Source organism: Ictalurus punctatus, chromosome 20 (assembly GCF_001660625.3).
Source record: "Ictalurus punctatus breed USDA103 chromosome 20, Coco_2.0, whole genome shotgun sequence".
Taxonomy (NCBI): domain Eukaryota; kingdom Metazoa; phylum Chordata; class Actinopteri; order Siluriformes; family Ictaluridae; genus Ictalurus; species Ictalurus punctatus.
In genome coordinates, this window is record NC_030435.2 from 20,181,515 (window position 1) to 20,198,969 (window position 17,455).

Genomic DNA, 17,455 nt, shown 5'->3' on the forward strand with positions numbered 1-17,455 from the left:
ATCACATGTCTGTGAAACTTGTTCAGCTGTTGAATCTTTTTATATTAATACAAATATTTACACGTTAAGAAATTTGCTGGAAATAAAAGCAGTTGAATGTGAGAGGACATTTCTTTTTTTGTTGAGCTTATATATGTATGTATTTATAAATGTGTGTGTATACATCATTGAAGTGAAAGAGATTGATCCACACAATGTACAACCCTGAAATAAAAAATATATAAATGCATAAAGGCTATTGTTAGATTTCCAAGTATCTCAAGAATCTCATATTATGTTTTCAGATCTCCGTCAGCCCTTTCAGCCTGTTTTACAATTACTTCTATTAACTTTTAGTTCTGTGCTTAGAAAGTGTGGTTTTCCTCAGAGCGTTTCAGATCAATCTGGGGAGTCTAAGATGAACACACACTGACACATGCATGCTCACAGAGACATCCTGTTAATTCATTTCAACACAGAAGTATTTATACACATTGGTAACAAGCAGTGCCAGACAGATTTAGACAAAACACACAGCACACAGGGTCATACTACAAAATAAGTTTTCATGTTTTAGCTATATTAAAGGATGGGAGTTGATCAGCTTATTCAAAGAGGTAATTAAACGAATACATTCATCATAGGTATTTGATAGCACAGAGACACACAAACAGAAACTATAACCCAGTATTCCCCATATCCAAGGCATCTTAATAACAGTTCATAATATAAGAGTACATGATGTAAGAGAATTTGCTTTCAGCTATATAAGACAACAGTTTATTAGTTTAAATAACATTATTTATTGTAGCATTGTAGTTTGCCAGAGAAGCCAGACATAAAACTGTAAATGAATAGGGCATGTTAATCAGAGAACACATTTCTACATTTATAGAAAGTAATGTAGCACACATCATTAAGCATTCCATGGGTTACACATAAAATTAAAAGAATCAGTTTAACAGTTGGCCAAAGGACAAAAAAATTCCAAGGATAATATCTTTATGAATAAGTAAAAAATGTGTGTGTGTGTGTGTGTGTGGCGGGGGTGTCATTAAACAAATACTAACTGCCTAAGTATTTTCTATAAATATGTCTATAACTATTAATTATAATATTTTTATTACTTCATATCAGGCACAATTCACATTTCTGTCATAGATTCTGAATACAGACAATTTGTACATAAAGTCAGTGCGATGACTAGTCATAGTTTACAAATGTCATACATATATGTGTGATTTCATAATATTATTAATAATATTCCTAATATAATATTCATAATATTATGCTTCAAAAATAGCTGGCAGTTAGCAGGTTGTGATATATACAAAAGACAACAATGTTTCCAGTGTGCTTCCAAATGTGTGCTTTGACTGTATTAATGCATTAAAGTTTATTCAGACAGCTGGTTGCTTGCATTTTTGCACTCACATACAAATATGCGGCACATACTAATACATCTAAAGTCATCCCTAGAAGGCCAGACTAAAAAATTTTCTATTAATACTCCAGCTACAATACAAGGACATATTAGTCTTCCCACATAAAAAATATATATATATATAAAATGAGTCATACTGTACTTGTATCTATAGTGAATTTTGTTAAAAACAAACAAACATGGATACTTCTGGGTATGAGTGGTGTATGTGTGGTGTGTGTGTGTGTGTGTGTGTGTGTGTGTGTGTGTGTGTGTGTGTGTGTGTGTGTATAGTGGGAGGTAATCATGGAAAACCTACTGCACATGGCTGTGTATGTTCTGATGGGCTAATGATTCATGTCGATTGACAAATACATTTTATACATAGCACCACATCTCAGCGTCTCATGACTATACCCCACAAAGGGCTGTCTATCCTTGTCCGAGTTGAGCAGCAGCAGGTTTTAGTCTGGTGTTTGGGTTACATCACAAATCAGCCCAGTCCCATAGTATGGTGTAGTGTATCACCAAACATACACTACATAGTGGGTTAAAGAGCTGTTCTGGGATTTTTCAATGACTGTGCTGGCAAAGCTGCTTTTCCATACTATGCTCCAACAAGTCTAGCATCTCCAAGATCACAGCTCGGAGTGCCTCCGCCAGCTGTTCCGCACTGTAGGGGTTCCCCAGTGGGGGCACATGCACGAACGCAGATCGTCCCTTGCCCAGGTACAACGATGCGTAGTAGGTGTAGTCACACAGGTATCTAATGAGAGCCAAAATACACATAAGAAGGTGTTCAACAATGCAACAGTGAAAATCCTTATGTAATGTGTGATGCGGCTTGATATGAAGCCGAGTTACTGATACCATCAAAAAAAGAATTATTTCTCTACAACAGCACATCCCGGAGTGTTTTATTTGCCAACGTTTAAATTTCTTATTTATTGATAAAATACTGAACTTTTTAACCATTTATTCTTACGTTTAATGTTGTGGAACATCTGTGAAACAAGTTATCACTTGCAATACAACTACTGCATTATAACAGATGCTTCCTCAGCAACATCATGACAGCGTATTAGAACGAGAAACCTCTGATCTGATTTACAGCTGAAACCCCTGACAGAGCTGCTGTTACTTATGAAATTAATCAACACCTTCTGACCAATCAAACAGAGAATTCAACAGTGCTGTCGTACAAATGTTATATTATAATTATTCTTATGGTGATTACACAAACACACTATTTCTTGTGCTTTTATATGGACCGCATACCTGCCTGCATCTTTTGAAACGGATACAGAGACTCCGAGGTCTGAGTTGTTGACCCTCTTGCAGACAACATCCATATCGATGGCTGACTTGATGCAGTCTGGCCCCCCCTCCATACAGCAGCCGGACTTAGGACAGAAGGCGCAGTTGTCAGGTCGCATATAGCCGCGGTTATGACCGCATTTTTCAAGGGTTACTGTTGTAGCCATTCCAGAAACTCCAACGTGGACCACTAACTGTAGAGCAGAAACAAAAAAAGCAAGTTGGTCAATTAAAAAAAATATATACACTATATACACACATACATCACACAGAGATAGTTTGCCAGTATCTGCATTACACACTGACTGGATCAAATTGCAGTTACAGGCTTTTTTTTTTATGCATAACATGCTCCCTCTCCTTTAAGGTGTTTTTTTTGTATTTAAAAATTGCTGCTCAGTATGATTCAGATCAGATGACTCCCATGGAGTCAAGACTCCGATTGTGTGGACACTTTGCTGAAAGCTGATTGGCAATGAGCATGGCTGTGTTTAACCACAGAGCAGGTACTTGGTACGCGTTTATTTTCATCCCATCTATTTTTAAGAACTCTAAAGGCTTCCTTATGCTGTTAATTGTAGTGAACCTTCTTGTCGAGACTTGTCTGTGGACGCTAACCCTATAAGCGTTGTCTTGCCTTATTGATTTGTTCCGAACCTGATAAAACATCATCCAGTGCTACAGTCTTCTCAGTCAATGTCTGCCGATTGCAGCGCGATCTTACTTGTAATCAACGAGGAATACAATTGATTTTGAAACGGTTGATACTTTCGCTCTCTCTTGGATTGATTTCATCTCCATTTACTGTGTCACAGAGCCTGCTTTATTGACACTGAAAAGTCTTTCAAGAAACAACAAAAAATTACTGATGAGGCTATAACAATCAGGATCCACTTTTGGTCTTTTTTTATTAGATCTCTTATACATTAACAATACCTCAGCTACAGTGCCCTCCACTAATATTGGCACCCTTGGCAAAGAACGCTGTGAAAAATTTACTATTGTTTAACTTTTTGATCATCCGTTCAAAAAATGCACAGAAATACTCTGCTCTCAAGGATATCAAACAATTGCAAACAAAACACAGGTTTATATATATATATATATATATATATATATATATATATATATATATATATATATATATATATATATATATATATATATATATTAAATATAGGTGTGCAACAATTATTGGCACCCTTTTAGTCAATGTTTTATGCTACCTCCCTTTGCAAAGATAACAGCTCTATGAGTCTTCTCCTATAATGCCTGATGAGGTTGGATAATACATTGCAATGGATCTGAGGCCGTTCCTCCATGCAGAATCTCTCCAGATCCTTCAAATTTCGAGGTCCATGCTGGTGGACTCTCTGCTTCAGTTCACCCCACAGGTTGTCTATGGGTTCAAGTCAGGGGACTGGGATGGCCATGGCAGGACCTTGGCTTTGTGGTCAGTAAACCATTTGTGTTGATTTTGATGTATGTGTTGGCTCATTTTCCTGCTGGAAGATCCAACCACGGCCCATCTGAAGCTTTCTGGCAGAGGCAGTTAGGTTTTCGTTTAATATCTGTTGATATTTGTCCATGATGCCATGTATCCTAACAACATGACCAGGTCCTCTGGCAGAAAAACAGCCCCAAAACATTAAAGAACCACCACCATATTTAACCGTGGACATGAGGAACTTTTCCATATGGCTACCTCTCTGTGTGCACAAAACCACCTCTGGTATTTATTACCAAAAAGCTCTATTTCGGTTTCATCTGACCATAGAACCCGATCCCATTTGAAGTTCCAGTAGTGTCTGGCAAACTGAAGACGCTCGAGTTTGTTTTTGGAGTAGAGGCTTTTTTCTTGAAACCCTTCCAAACAGCTTGTGGTGATGTGGGTGACTTCGGATTGTAGTTTTGGAGACTTTCTGACCCCAAGATGTAACTAACATCTACAATTCTCCAGCTGTGATCCTTGGAGATCAGAGCTATATTCCTTGGTCTAACCCATTGCCCCATGGTGTTACCCCATATTTATATCCCTGTGAAACAGGAAGTCATCATTGAACAATTTCCTGTTCTTAGTCACCCAGGTGTACTAAAAAAACAAAACTGTAAAATATCAATGGGAATATACTTCAAATAGATTTTTCTCATATGAACTCATAGGGGGGCCAATAATTGTTTCACACCTATATTTAAAAAGTTTTTTTTTTTTTTTTGGATAAATCTGTTTTGTGTTTGCAATTGTTTGATATCCATGAGAGCAGATTATTTTTGTGAATTTTTTGAACAATCAAAAAAGGTTAAACAATAAAGACAATATTTCAAAGCCTTCTTTGCTCATATTTACCAAGGGTGCCAATATTATATGATATACATTGTGATGACATCACATGATGTGTCTTGGCTCAAATCTGTGCTAAATTTGTAAAAAAAAAAAAAAAAAAAAAAAAAAAAAAAAAAAAATTGCACGCTTCTCCAAATATTGCGACGTTTGCTTAATTTTGCGTACATGTCTGCACTCACGAAATCCTGGAAGGACTAAATAAAAATTAGACGACTTCTCCATAGTTAAGGCAAAAACTGATTCATTGCTATTTTTAGGTTATTTTAGATAATGTGGAGTTTTGCATGGTCTCCATGTCTTTGTGCTGGTTTCCTCTGGGTGCACTGGTTTCCTCTCACTTCCCATAACATACTAGTAATTAGACTGGCTACTTTAAATTGGCAATAGGTGACTGTGTGTCCATTGTGCCCTGCACTGAACTGGCATCCCACGAAGGGCATATTCCTATGGGATTTCCGTGTGAAACTCTGGGACCTACCATGACCCTGACCAGGATAAAGCGATTACTGAAAATTGATGATGAGCAAAAAAGTGGTCAGTAACAGAGTACCTGTGGGTGATACTGATCCCATAGTGAGGGTAGAAGATTCTGGACTGCTTGGTACTCCACAGGAACCTCAGTAATGTGAAGATCCACATTTGGTCCGAGCCCCAACTTCTTTAACTCCTGTAATTCGGAACACAAACACACACACACACACATACACACACACACACACATCAAATAAACTTCAAATAAAGAACTCATGCTTAATCAGACAATATCTAAGAAGTGTTGAAAAAGGGGATGCATTCAGGGAACCTGAAGGCTCAAAAGTATCTCAGGATCCATAAAGGACACAAATGATTGTCCATAAAGGACAATGCCCTGAGCATACTCTAGACTTCATCTGAGATACAGCCAAATAATTAACGTTCATAAAGTGACCTGCAATGTTTCCTTATCACATTTATTGTATCAGATAGACATACATCACAGTCCACAGCACTCATCTCGTGGTCATTCTGGTTACTTTTTAACTTCTAACAGTTCTAAAAGTGCAAACTACAATACCTGCACTGCCACCCAGCTTGCATTAACAGCATGTTCTCCAAAAGGTTCAAAACCTGTAGAAAGACAAAGTGATGAATAGCATGATAAATAGCATCTTTCTTTTCTTTTTTCACTTAAACACACACACACACACACACACACACACACACACACACACACACACACATACACACATACACACATACACACAAACCAGGCGTCCAGATACTTCAATCTACATCAACTTAACTCAATTAATGAATAACCTTCATTACAGGATGGTTAAATGCTGTAGTCCCACACATCATTAACAAACCTTTCAGAAATCAAATAGAATTGTCTACACTTTCGGTTTTTTGTTTATAATAATTTCCCAGACGTTGTCAAAAATTATATACATTTTTAAATAAATTATAAACAACCCCTACACTAACTGTACACTCACTTCTAACACAACCAATGGCATATCGACAGCTGTCATAACAATAAGCTCCGTAAAAACTCCCTGATAAAAGCTGCGCTCGTGCTTCGCTTGTTTGCCCACCAACAGTTTACCGAGACGAAACAAAATGTTTACCTGTCACAATAACCGTCTTATTGTGCTCCATGACAGTGAAACTAGCGTGATAACCGAGCGACCTGTATATTTTTAAGATGACAGAATAATGTTACATAGGACAACCGAACAGCCAGCTTGCCTATTGGTGCTAAGATAAATACAACTCCCATCAGCGCTTCCTGTAGCGCTCTATCTCTCCTCTATTAGCGCAGCCGCCACAGCGCCTTGAAGCACCACAGCGCCCCCTTCTGTTCCGGTTACTCACCGCACGTACAGGTGATAGTAGCTTGGAGGCTAAAATCGATTAAATCCATCAAAAGCTCAACAATCACAATGTCTTATCAATTGAATAATAAGAATGATGTCTTTTTTATTTTATTGTATTTCTTATTGAAATAAATAATGTGGAAAATAAGAAATTACCATTAGTCGTTTCTCAATTCGGATTCTTAAGCGATCTTGTGATCTTGCATACTCCTCCTACGTCATCATCCACCTCTGAAGTTCAATTCCAATCCTCAAAAACGCAATTACGTGGGACGCATGAAATTACCCGGATGCGTTCTTGATATCGAGGATGCATCGGATGCAGACTTGAACGCACGGAACCTGCTTGAAGTCCCAGAGGTCACTGTGGCAGTACCATGTCGGATGACGGAATCCTGACCCATAACGTCTTTTTAACGACAATAATCTATGCGCATATAAAAAGAATGATTTTGATATATGATTTAGATTGAGTGCGCACGATGGCTAGCATGTTAATCTCACACCTCCGGGGTTGGGGGTTCGATTCCCGCTGTGGCCCTGTGTGTGTGGAGTTTGCATGTTCTCCCTGTGCTTCGGGGGCTTCCTCCAGGTACTCTGGTTTCCTCCCCCAGTCCAAAGACATGCGTGGTAGACGGATTGGCATGTCCAAAGTGTCCGTTAGTGTGCCTGCAATGGATTGGCACCCCGTCCAGGGTGTACCCTGTCTTGTGCCCAATGCTCCCTGGTATACGCTCCAGGTTCCCCACAACCCAGTAGACAAGCGGTATAGAAAATGGATGGATATATATATATATATATATATATATATATATATATATATATATATATATATATATATGTGTGTGTGTGTGTGTGTGTGTGTGTGTGTATATATATATATATATATATATATATATATATATATATATATATATATATATATATATATATATATAACAAAAAGTTGTTCTCTCGTAATCTAGACTTAATTTTCTCGTGAGCTTGGCATAACCAAAAACTGTTTTCTCACGATGTAAATTTTATCCCGAGAAGATCTCACGCTTTGTGAATGAGACTGTTGTTACATGCATGTTGGCATCTCCGCCATTATAAATGTATTACTTGCCTATCCCTTTATCTAGAGAGAGGGATGTCCCTCTCGCTAGATAAATAAAAATTTCATGATTCTTACATGCTTCCTTCATCAAGATAATCTTCACAAAGGAACACAACGTTTATGCATTTTGAAGCCTAAATACAATCGCCAGAAGTAAATAGCTAATGTCATGCTATAAATGAACTACACCACGGTCGCATGACTTCAACGTCACCACTGCTACATTTCCGACAACTCTTTCAATATTTATTTAAATAACAATACGATTGGAAATTACTATAGATTGAGAAATCTACAAGTAGGAAAGGCTGAGTCGGAATAGTTTGCAAGAGAGCGAATATAAACACAACGAGACTGTAATAGATGATACTTCCTGTTCGGCGTGATGACGTTTAATGTCCCCGACAACCGCTGTAGTACTATTTAGCCACTTGTTCGCAACAGTCTTTTTCACGTAAAAGCTTTTTTTTTTTTTTTTAAATCCTGAGTGGTGTTTTACTTATGTATTTTATGTCGTAGTATAAAACGTGAACACATCTTGAGCTTGTGTTAAACTCAGACTTTATTTCGGGCATTTCACAAAAAACCCATTCAAAAATCCCATTGATTTCGGGACAATGGATGTCGAGTACACAGAAAAAATTAATAACGCATGGCCGCTTAGGGCTTCCTTACAATTCAGAATTTATCCAATTTGTCCAGTAAATCTAGGACATCATCGCAGATAATGTGTTAATCGTGTGATTAATATGTAATTCGTTTAGGATGGAATTTTCCTTTAAATGTAGTGGTTAGTACATAGCTATGATATATACATACATACATACATACACACACACACACACACACACACACACACACACATATATATATATATATATATATATATATATATATATATATATATATATATATATATATATATATATATATATATATAAATCTAAATTCCCATGTTACTTTAGTACTTTACAGTCAAATAAAAATTCAGGATTGTATTTGAAAATGGGCTTTATGTAAACTCACACTGAAATTCTCTTCTTTCTTGTTGCTCAGCATCTTGTTCATTGCTCTCATTGTTTTCCTGTAACCTTTAATGTGTTCCTTCTTGAGCAACAACCTGGACAACCAGTGATTTGGGAACTGTAATATATAAATGAATAAGGAATGTATCAAAGGACTAATATACAACGAATGATCTTTTGACTTTAAATATATGAAGGCAGATTTTTTTTCCCCCTTTATAAAACACTGGTTTCAAATATTTTGGCACCACTACATTTTGTACAGCCTTCCATTGAAAGAATAACAGTACTAAGCCTCTTCCTGTAAGGTCTAACAACCAGTGTGAGAAATTCTGAGAGGGATCTTGGGGTACAGGGGAGGATGTGGAGATGGTACAGTCCTACAACTACCTGCTGATGGTTTAGCTAAACAACCAGATGGTTGTTGAGATGAACAGATGGTACTGAACAAGAAATGCAAGTGCAAGCTCTTTCTACCAATCAATTGTGGCCTTACTCTGTGGATGCAGTGACAGTGAAGAGTATAGTAGCAGTACTGGAGAATGTTTGGATTGATTCTGCCCATCCCCACTATGGCATGATATCCAGAAGCACCTTTGGCACTTGTAGTACAAGTTTGAGAAAAAAGTTTATTTTGTGTAATCCTTCCAAACTGCTTGTAGTTGTGGATATGGCATCTACTAATTGATTTTTTAAAAATTGGGAACTTAAAAGGTCATAAAACTATAGACCAACATCTCATTTTCAGAGCTCATAAAACTGTATGGTGACTGATTCAGCTTTAATAATTTTTTTTTTCTTTTTAAAATATCTATTACTTGGATTATGCAGTGTTTATCTGCCATTGGTTTAGTACATGACCTCACATTTACACCCCAAGTCAAAAAGGCCATGGTCAAAGGCAACCATAGAGATACTAGAGGCTAAGAACAACCTTAAAAAAGGAGACAATTTGTTTATTATTTATTATTCTCAAAAATATTATTTCAAAAATCATTTTTGTTACAGGAAATGTAAATATGCTTGTGTAGTGTGTTTATTTTATGTAGTCATCTAGAGCATATGGTGACTGTATATGTAATATTCATTTTAACCCCATAAATGTAAACCCAGCTAGCTAACTTTAAAGCTAGTCAGTGCATGGCAGAGCAATGTTATATTCCACCTGGAACTATCTGACTGAGACAAACTATGGAGTAAAAATCACAGTCTATTAATCCTTTTAAATTATGCATGCATGCAGTAATGCATGGGGCATGTCTAAATATTCCTTTTGCGAAGTAATTACTGTCAAAAAGAGCAACATATTGAAGATATGTCATATTTCACAATGATAGCACATAATACGAGCTAAATTTGGCTTATTTAGCTTTGCATATTCTAAAATATAACAAATACTGTGCTATGTAAATACATTGAGACTATGTTTCTATGTTGATTTTTGAATTAAATGCATGTAATTGTAGTAAAACATGACTTATTAGAAAAACATGCACGCATCATACAACTCTACCAATGCAAATTTGTAAAAACAAATGGTTCTATGTTTCTGCTTATTTTATGCTGCAGCTTTCTAGAATGTAATAACTGAAAATAATAAAATAAAAATATGCATAAATAGTTGACTAGCTCCTCAAGCTATTGTGCTTGGCAATAAACATCTCTGTACTCTGTTTAAATAGCCATCTAACCACAAATTTGAAAAATATTCACTGAATTGATTTGAGTGGCAGCCACAGATCATTAAAATCAGGCCCACTGGCTCAAACCTGCATGACAACACAGAGAAAAAAGATCTGGTTCAAACCTGTTTGCGTGAGTTGGTCTCAGAAAAAAAACAAAAAAAAAAAAACTCTGGGGCGTTGTAAGTCCTTGTGTTTTAGAGCAATGCCTTTGCAACTGTGGTATTCATATATTATAATCACCTCTGTTCTTCTTGGCCTTGGGCTCCACACATGTGTGTGAGTCATGAAGTGGAGCCATGTAACTGAGCTCAGAGGAGGCCAATGAAAAGGGCCTGCAGTTTTACTGTGCAAGTGCTTTATTCCCATCCAGCTGCATGTAACTAGTGTTACCAATGCTGCAGTGTCTGAACTCAAAGTGTCACTCACTTTTGAATCAAATGTATACCATGAAAAATGACAAGACACATCCCTAAGAACAGATTAATTGCCTGGCTAGGAATTGAACTAACAGCCCTCTGACTCCCACAATGGCGTCGTAATCTCAGATGAGTACAAAACTGAATAAACCAAGACTGTGACATTTTTATGAATGCAATCTCGTCTCTTTTCCTCCCCTTCACCCCATCATTAACAGCAAATAATTTCCAAGGCTTAAAAATATCAGTTTTCTGCCACCTACACATCTTCAGGTGCCCCGCATCCTCCACATCCTTTCTTCCCTCCTCTGCTTCATTCGCCTGCTTCTGCGTCAGACCCCATGTCAGTGTTGCCATAGTAACAAGAAACGCTGGTGCTGCTCTCTGATGCAAATGGTCCACGGACGTCACTGTTCCCTGTCGTCATATCGGTTTGTCCCCTCTGCTTCTTTCTCTGCATGCACAGCTATTTTTAGAAACCATAGAAGCAACCACATGCAGAAACGAGCGTGATTCATTCACATCTTCAAGGCAAACACCAACGTTTCCTCACAGATACAGATCTCAGACATGACTATGGAGTACAAATGAAAAAATATGATTCTGTATGCATGATCTGGTCATACACCTGAATCAGAATGAATTATTTTAGAGTTTTATAGAAAGCTGCAGAAAACACCCCACATTTCTATTATTTTGGTTTGGTAGAGTTGTATGATGCACGAATGTTCTTCTAAAAATTCATGTTTTACTACAATTAGATATAGTTAGACCATCCATGTTATTTAATAGCTAACATACAGAGTTTCAATATGTTTAAATTGTGTTTGTTATGATTTAGACTGTGCAAATGTAAGCCACTGAATTTGGATAAATCACACTATATAAAAATCCATCCATCCATCCATTTTCTGTACTGCTTATCCTACACAAGGTCGTGGGGACCTGGAGCCTATCCCAGGAGACCCGGGGCACAAGAGAGAGGACACCCTGAACAGGGTGTCAGCCCATCGCAGGGCACAATCACACACATTCACACACTACGTACAATTTAGGGATGCCAATCAGCCTACAACGTATGTGGACTGGGGAGGAAACCAGTGTACCTGGAGGAAACCCCTGAAGGACAGGGAGAACGTGCAAACTCGGAGCACACAAGGCGGAGGTGGGATTCGAATCCCCAACCACGAAGGTCCCAGGCAAACGTGCTATTATATAAAAATATAAATCATAAATCATTTTAAGAGCCAAATTACGTCAAAAGCAGGATTGTAGTGTTTTACTAAACTCACAACTTCATCTGCTAGAGCAGAAAGGCTAAAATTTTAACTTAAACATGACATTTTTGTCTCATTTTGTTCTTATAAACTTTGATAAGTGTGTGTTCAATTTCAACACCAATCCTATTGACATGTAAATGTGTAAAAACCCTGACGGGTATCGTTTCTCGAATGTAAAATGAATGGAAATTTGCGTTTTAAACGTTCAAAAACGTTCACAGGCTGAAAGAAAGCAACATTTTCCTGTAGACTCTGTGGCTGGCCTCGAGCTGTCCCCACCCTCGCGCTCTCTACGTTCTTTATGACATCAACCCACAATGCATCGCGCTGTTTGCAGTTGTCCCGATTTCTCCATAGCGACGGAGCCTAGCGCCACCCCTTATTCAAATGAAACCGGAAGAAAACGTCATTTTTGTCCAATCTGAGCGCTCTGAAATGACATAATGGAATTTTCTGGGATAGAAAACTTGCAAATGCTTATTTTTACGCCCATAGATAGAGTTTCTCAAGACCGGGGAGAGTCGGTTTAGAGGACGGGGAAAGAAGCTCATCAAACAGGAAATCTAGCAAGAAAGAAGGTGATCAAATAAGTTACGTAAGAAAGACGTAGCTTAAACATACTGCGAGAAAAAGAAAACACAGGAAAGCGAGTGTTGTTGTTGTTTTTTTTTTTCTTCACGCACGACTTGGCGATAAGGAAAAGTAAAACGAACAGTTTGTTTGGATAACAAGCCCATCTCACCCCTGATCGGGGGTGTAGAATGGAAACGATCGTCTGTGTCCAGAACCGCAGCGCCACGGCACCATGAAGAAAGACATGAGTTTAAACCTGGACGACCAGAACAGCTCTAACCTCAAACCGGATTTGCGGGACGCGGAAGGTATACTTAGCTCCCAGGACCTGGGACTCCTAAAACTGGCCTCGCCTGAGCTGGAAAGGCTGATTATCCAGTCCAACGGCATGGTCACGACGACCCCGACCTCGCAGTTCGTCTACCCGAAACCGGTCAGCGACGAGCAGGAGTTCGCAGAAGGTTTCGTGAAAGCCCTGGAGGACCTGCACAAGCAGAACCAGCTGAACGGAGGCGCAGCGACTCTAAACCGCCTCGCAACAGGCGCCGCTCTCGCCTTACCGTCCGACCTTCCGGTCTACACGAACTTGAGCACATATGGAAGCGGCGCTCTGGGCACAGCTGTGAACTACTCCACGGACACGATCCCTTTCCCTCCGCCACCTCCAGCGTCGTCGTCGTCGTCTTCGTCGTCGCCGTCATCGTCGTCACACGCGAACACGCCGAACGCGCAGCAGCACGCCACGCACGCGCGGATCCGTTCGCCCAAGGACGAACCGCAGACCGTCCCCGACGTGCAGAGCTTCGGCGACAGTCCACCCCTGTCACCCATCGACATGGACACGCAGGAGCGCATCAAGGCGGAGCGCAAGAAGCTGCGCAACCGCATCGCCGCCTCCAAGTGCCGCAAGAGGAAGCTGGAGAGGATCTCGCGCCTGGAGGACAAAGTCAAGACGCTGAAGACGCAAAACAGCGAGCTCGCGTCCACCGCCAGCGTGTTGCGCGAGCAGGTCGCGCAGCTCAAGCAGCGGGTCATGAACCACGTGAACAACGGCTGCCAGCTGCTGCCTACCCAGGTGCAGGCATACTGACAATCCTTTTCACTTTCAGCACAACTGTGCCAAAAAGTGCGGACACTGATTTTGGTGCTCATGTAAATAAGAGACGTTGTGGATTTTTTTTAATTATTATTATTATAATAATAGCTATATACATGTTTACACCGTTTTGTAGCAAATGGATTGATATGAACTCTGAGAAATAACCCTCCCTGTGGAGCTTTGCTTACATGCAGAGTTCATTTCCTGTATGCATCTAATAAAACATGGCATAAGATCAAAAGGGTTCCGAAGAGATTAGTTGATTCAGGTGTGTTATATGGTTTAAACTAAACAGCAGGAAGGTAGGCCTAAATTTGTCTTACTGACAACCAGTCTACGACAATTGCATTTACACTACTACGTGTCATAGGTCTGAGACTCTGGGCCTATCTGAGACAGGAGAAGACTTAAAGCATCAGCAGTGTTTTTGCATGATAATGAGACAAACTCAATGAGTGCAACCAAACACAGATGTCGTGCATGCACGCTTAATGTGTAAAGCCTTAACTGTGTACAAAACACTTATTAACCAATGACCTTATCTAATTTATATACAGCTATTCACACAATGTCTTATTTCTTGCTGTTGTGACTTGTCATTGATTTACTTGTTTGTTTGTCACATGTCCGAGTACCGCCTTCAAGATTTCTTGAGATACTGTCCAATAAAAGTGATCTTGTATTTGCATTGTTGTTGTTGAGTAAAATTTTTTTTCTAAAGAAAAAAAAATCCCGGTCTCACTGGCTTATTTGGACACAGTTACTGGTTTTACAAGTTATATGTGCTTCACCTCACTGACATTTTGTGAGGATAGAATAGCAGTGAATATGAAAAAAACCCCTAGCTCTTTATTACAGAAAAAGATGACATCTAATGTTTATATGTGGTACATCACAAGGGCCCTTCTTCAATAATTTATTGTTTAATTTTAATTACAGTGCTCTCCACCAATATTGGCACCCTTGGAAAATATGAGCAAATTGAAAAATTGTCTTTATTGTTTAACCTTTTGGTCTTTTGTTAAGTAAACAATCACAAAATACTTTGCTCTCATGAATATCAAACAATTGCAAACGCAACACAGGTTTAAAAAAAATTGTTTTATAAACAATTTAAAAACAATTTATAAAAAAAAAGTCAAATTCTTAACAATGGGTAAGACCAAGGAGTATAGCTGTGATGTGTGACAAAAGGTTGTTGAGCTTCAGACAATGGGAAGTGGCTATAAGAAAATAACACCAGCATTGAAAATGCCCTTTTCCACCATCAGGGCAATAATGAAAAAGTTCCAGTCAACTGGAAATGTTATGAATCAACCTGGAATTGGACGTGTGTCTATATCGTCTCAACGCACTGTGAAGAGGACAGTTCGAGTGGACAAAACATCTCCAAGGAGTCACCTACATCACCACAGGTTTTTTGGAAGGGTTTTGAGAAAAAAGCCTCTACTCTTATCTGAAAACAAACTCAAGCATTTTCAGTTTGCCAGACACTACTGGGACTTTAAATGGGATCGGGTTCTATGGTTAGATGAAACCAAAATAAAGCTTTTTGGCAGTCAACACCAGAGGTGGTTTTGGCGCACACAGAGAGGTAGCCAAATGGAAAAGTACATCATGTCTACGGTTAAATATGGTGGTGGATCTTTAATGTTTTGGGGCCGTTTTTCCTACAGAGGACCTGGACATTTTGTTAGGATACATGGCATCATGGACAAATATCAGCAGATATTAAATGAAAACCTGCCTGCCTCTGCCAGAAAGCTTCAAATGGGCCGTGGTTGGATCTTCCAGCAGGAAAATGATCCAAAAAATACATCCAAATCAACACAAATGGTTTACTGACCACAAAATCAAGGTCCTGCCATGGCCATCCCAGTCCTCTGACTTGAACGCATAGAAAACCTGTGGGGTGAACTGAAGAGGAGTGTCTACCAGCATAGATCTTAAAATTTGCTGGATCTGGAGAGATTCTGTATAGAGGGAGGAATGCTCTCAGATCCCTTGCCATGTATTCACCAGCCTCATCAGGCATTATAGGAGAAGACTCAGAACTGTTATCTTGGCAAAGTTAGCACAAAATATTGACTAAAAGGGTGCCAATAATTGTTGCACACCTATATTTAATTGACAAACCTGTGTTTTGTTTGCAATTGTTTGATATCCTTGAGAGCAGAGTATTTCTGTGAATTTTTTGAACAAAATATCAAAGGCTAAAGAATAAAGGAAATTTTTCACACTGTTCTTTGCTCATATTTACCAAGGGTGCCATTATTAGAAGAGGGCACCGAATTTGGAAAAGTAGTTTGAGGTCAATAGAATAAAAGAGGCATTTAGCAAAAACATTGAGCTGTGAAATAGAGTTGAGCTGTATTTACCTGTTCCAAGTGATCAGTTTGTCTAAGTTCATAACATCTCCATCAGATTTAGTTCACATTTCAAATATCACTAAAACCCTCTCTGAGATTCTGTGATTACTTCTTTTTTTCTTGTTTATTTGCTTAAATCATAATGCCAGATACATGTATCACATTTAATGCCATTCTGGGTGTTTTGCTGGAACATGTTCACTCAGACATTTGATATTTGTGCCAATGCTTCAGATTTCTCTGTGGTAATAGCTTAAACAGAACTGTAGCCTATTTACCAAAGCATTACTACACCTATTCAGTGACATTTCAAGATCCTGCCTTCTGTCTGTTAATGTGAGGGCCATGAGCGAGGAGAGGAAATACCTTCTTAATGATCACATCAGCCCGATATATTATCTATCTGGAATAGTTTAAGCATTTAGAACTAATTAAAGATACTACTTGAATGTATACTCGATATGGTGAAAATGAGCAAGCGACAGGGTGTGTTTAAAATGTAGAACACGATTTATTATGTTTATGCCAGATTGAAGCAGAGATAAACTGTGATTTCATATTTTAGGATAACATCAATGAATGTGTGTCAAATAAAAAGTTTCACACTAGAGTTAGCACACTAGAGTTACTGCGAATTTCCCAGAAGAAGTTACATTTCCCCAGAAAAAGCTAACACGGACACTCCCTCGTGGTAAGAAAACAATAATACCACAATGTATACACAAGTCATGCCATTGCAGCACCACCCTGTTAAACACGTGAGGTGTGACACAGCTACACCGCCTTATCAGCATGTTTGTTAGCAACAGTACAGTGTTCATTTGTGGCAACTGGAACAGTGCACAATAATTTTGTGCAATCCTTTAGTGCTTGGTTCCGGGCTACTCTTGAAACACTCTGAAGTGCTGGTATGTAATCAAAAGCCTCATGCTGAATTCTTGGATTTGAGGGTGGAACGTGCAGCAGAGAATAAAAAAAGGTGATTCA

The 17,455-nt window shown here is 38.8% G+C and overlaps 2 protein-coding genes across 3 annotated transcripts; one reads left to right on the plus strand and one right to left on the minus strand.

Annotated features, from left to right (window-relative positions):
• Nucleotides 1-528: 528 nt before the first annotated feature.
• Nucleotides 529-6,928, minus strand: pgpep1 (pyroglutamyl-peptidase I). 2 transcript variants are annotated; one of them, XM_017495641.3, is made up of 5 exons: nucleotides 6,674-6,928; nucleotides 6,118-6,170; nucleotides 5,614-5,730; nucleotides 2,685-2,913; nucleotides 529-2,168 (listed from the first exon to the last, which is right to left on the minus strand). In XM_017495641.3, exons 1-5 carry the CDS (start codon nucleotides 6,702-6,704, stop codon nucleotides 2,041-2,043), a joined length of 558 nt encoding a protein of 185 aa, XP_017351130.1. In that variant the 5' UTR covers nucleotides 6,705-6,928; the 3' UTR covers nucleotides 529-2,040. The 2 variants fall into 2 exon arrangements, with proteins under 2 accessions (XP_017351130.1, XP_017351129.1); XM_017495640.3 differs by having other exon boundaries at nucleotides 2,681-2,913; nucleotides 6,674-6,902.
• A 5,958-nt stretch (nucleotides 6,929-12,886) lies between these two features.
• Nucleotides 12,887-14,787, plus strand: jund (JunD proto-oncogene, AP-1 transcription factor subunit). Its single transcript, XM_017495642.3, has one exon. It carries the CDS (start codon nucleotides 13,233-13,235, stop codon nucleotides 14,088-14,090), a length of 858 nt encoding a protein of 285 aa, XP_017351131.1. The 5' UTR covers nucleotides 12,887-13,232; the 3' UTR covers nucleotides 14,091-14,787.
• Nucleotides 14,788-17,455: the final 2,668 nt, after the last annotated feature.

What these genes read in the sequence shown, in the direction of transcription:
- pgpep1 (XM_017495640.3), bottom strand. Translation starts at nt 6,704, where the DNA reads ATGGAGCACAATAAGACGGTTATTGTGACAG. An exon ending in CAAGCTGGGTGGCAGTGCAG is followed by an intron (nt 5,731 to 6,117) that starts GTATTGTAGTTT and finishes TCCGAATTACAG; the next exon opens with GAGTTAAAGAAGTTGGGGCT. An exon ending in GTTTCAAAAGATGCAGGCAG is followed by an intron (nt 2,169 to 2,680) that starts GTATGCGGTCCA and finishes GGCTCTCATTAG; the next exon opens with ATACCTGTGTGACTACACCT.
- jund (XM_017495642.3), top strand. Translation starts at nt 13,233, where the DNA reads ATGAAGAAAGACATGAGTTTAAACCTGGACGACCAGAACAGCTCTAAC.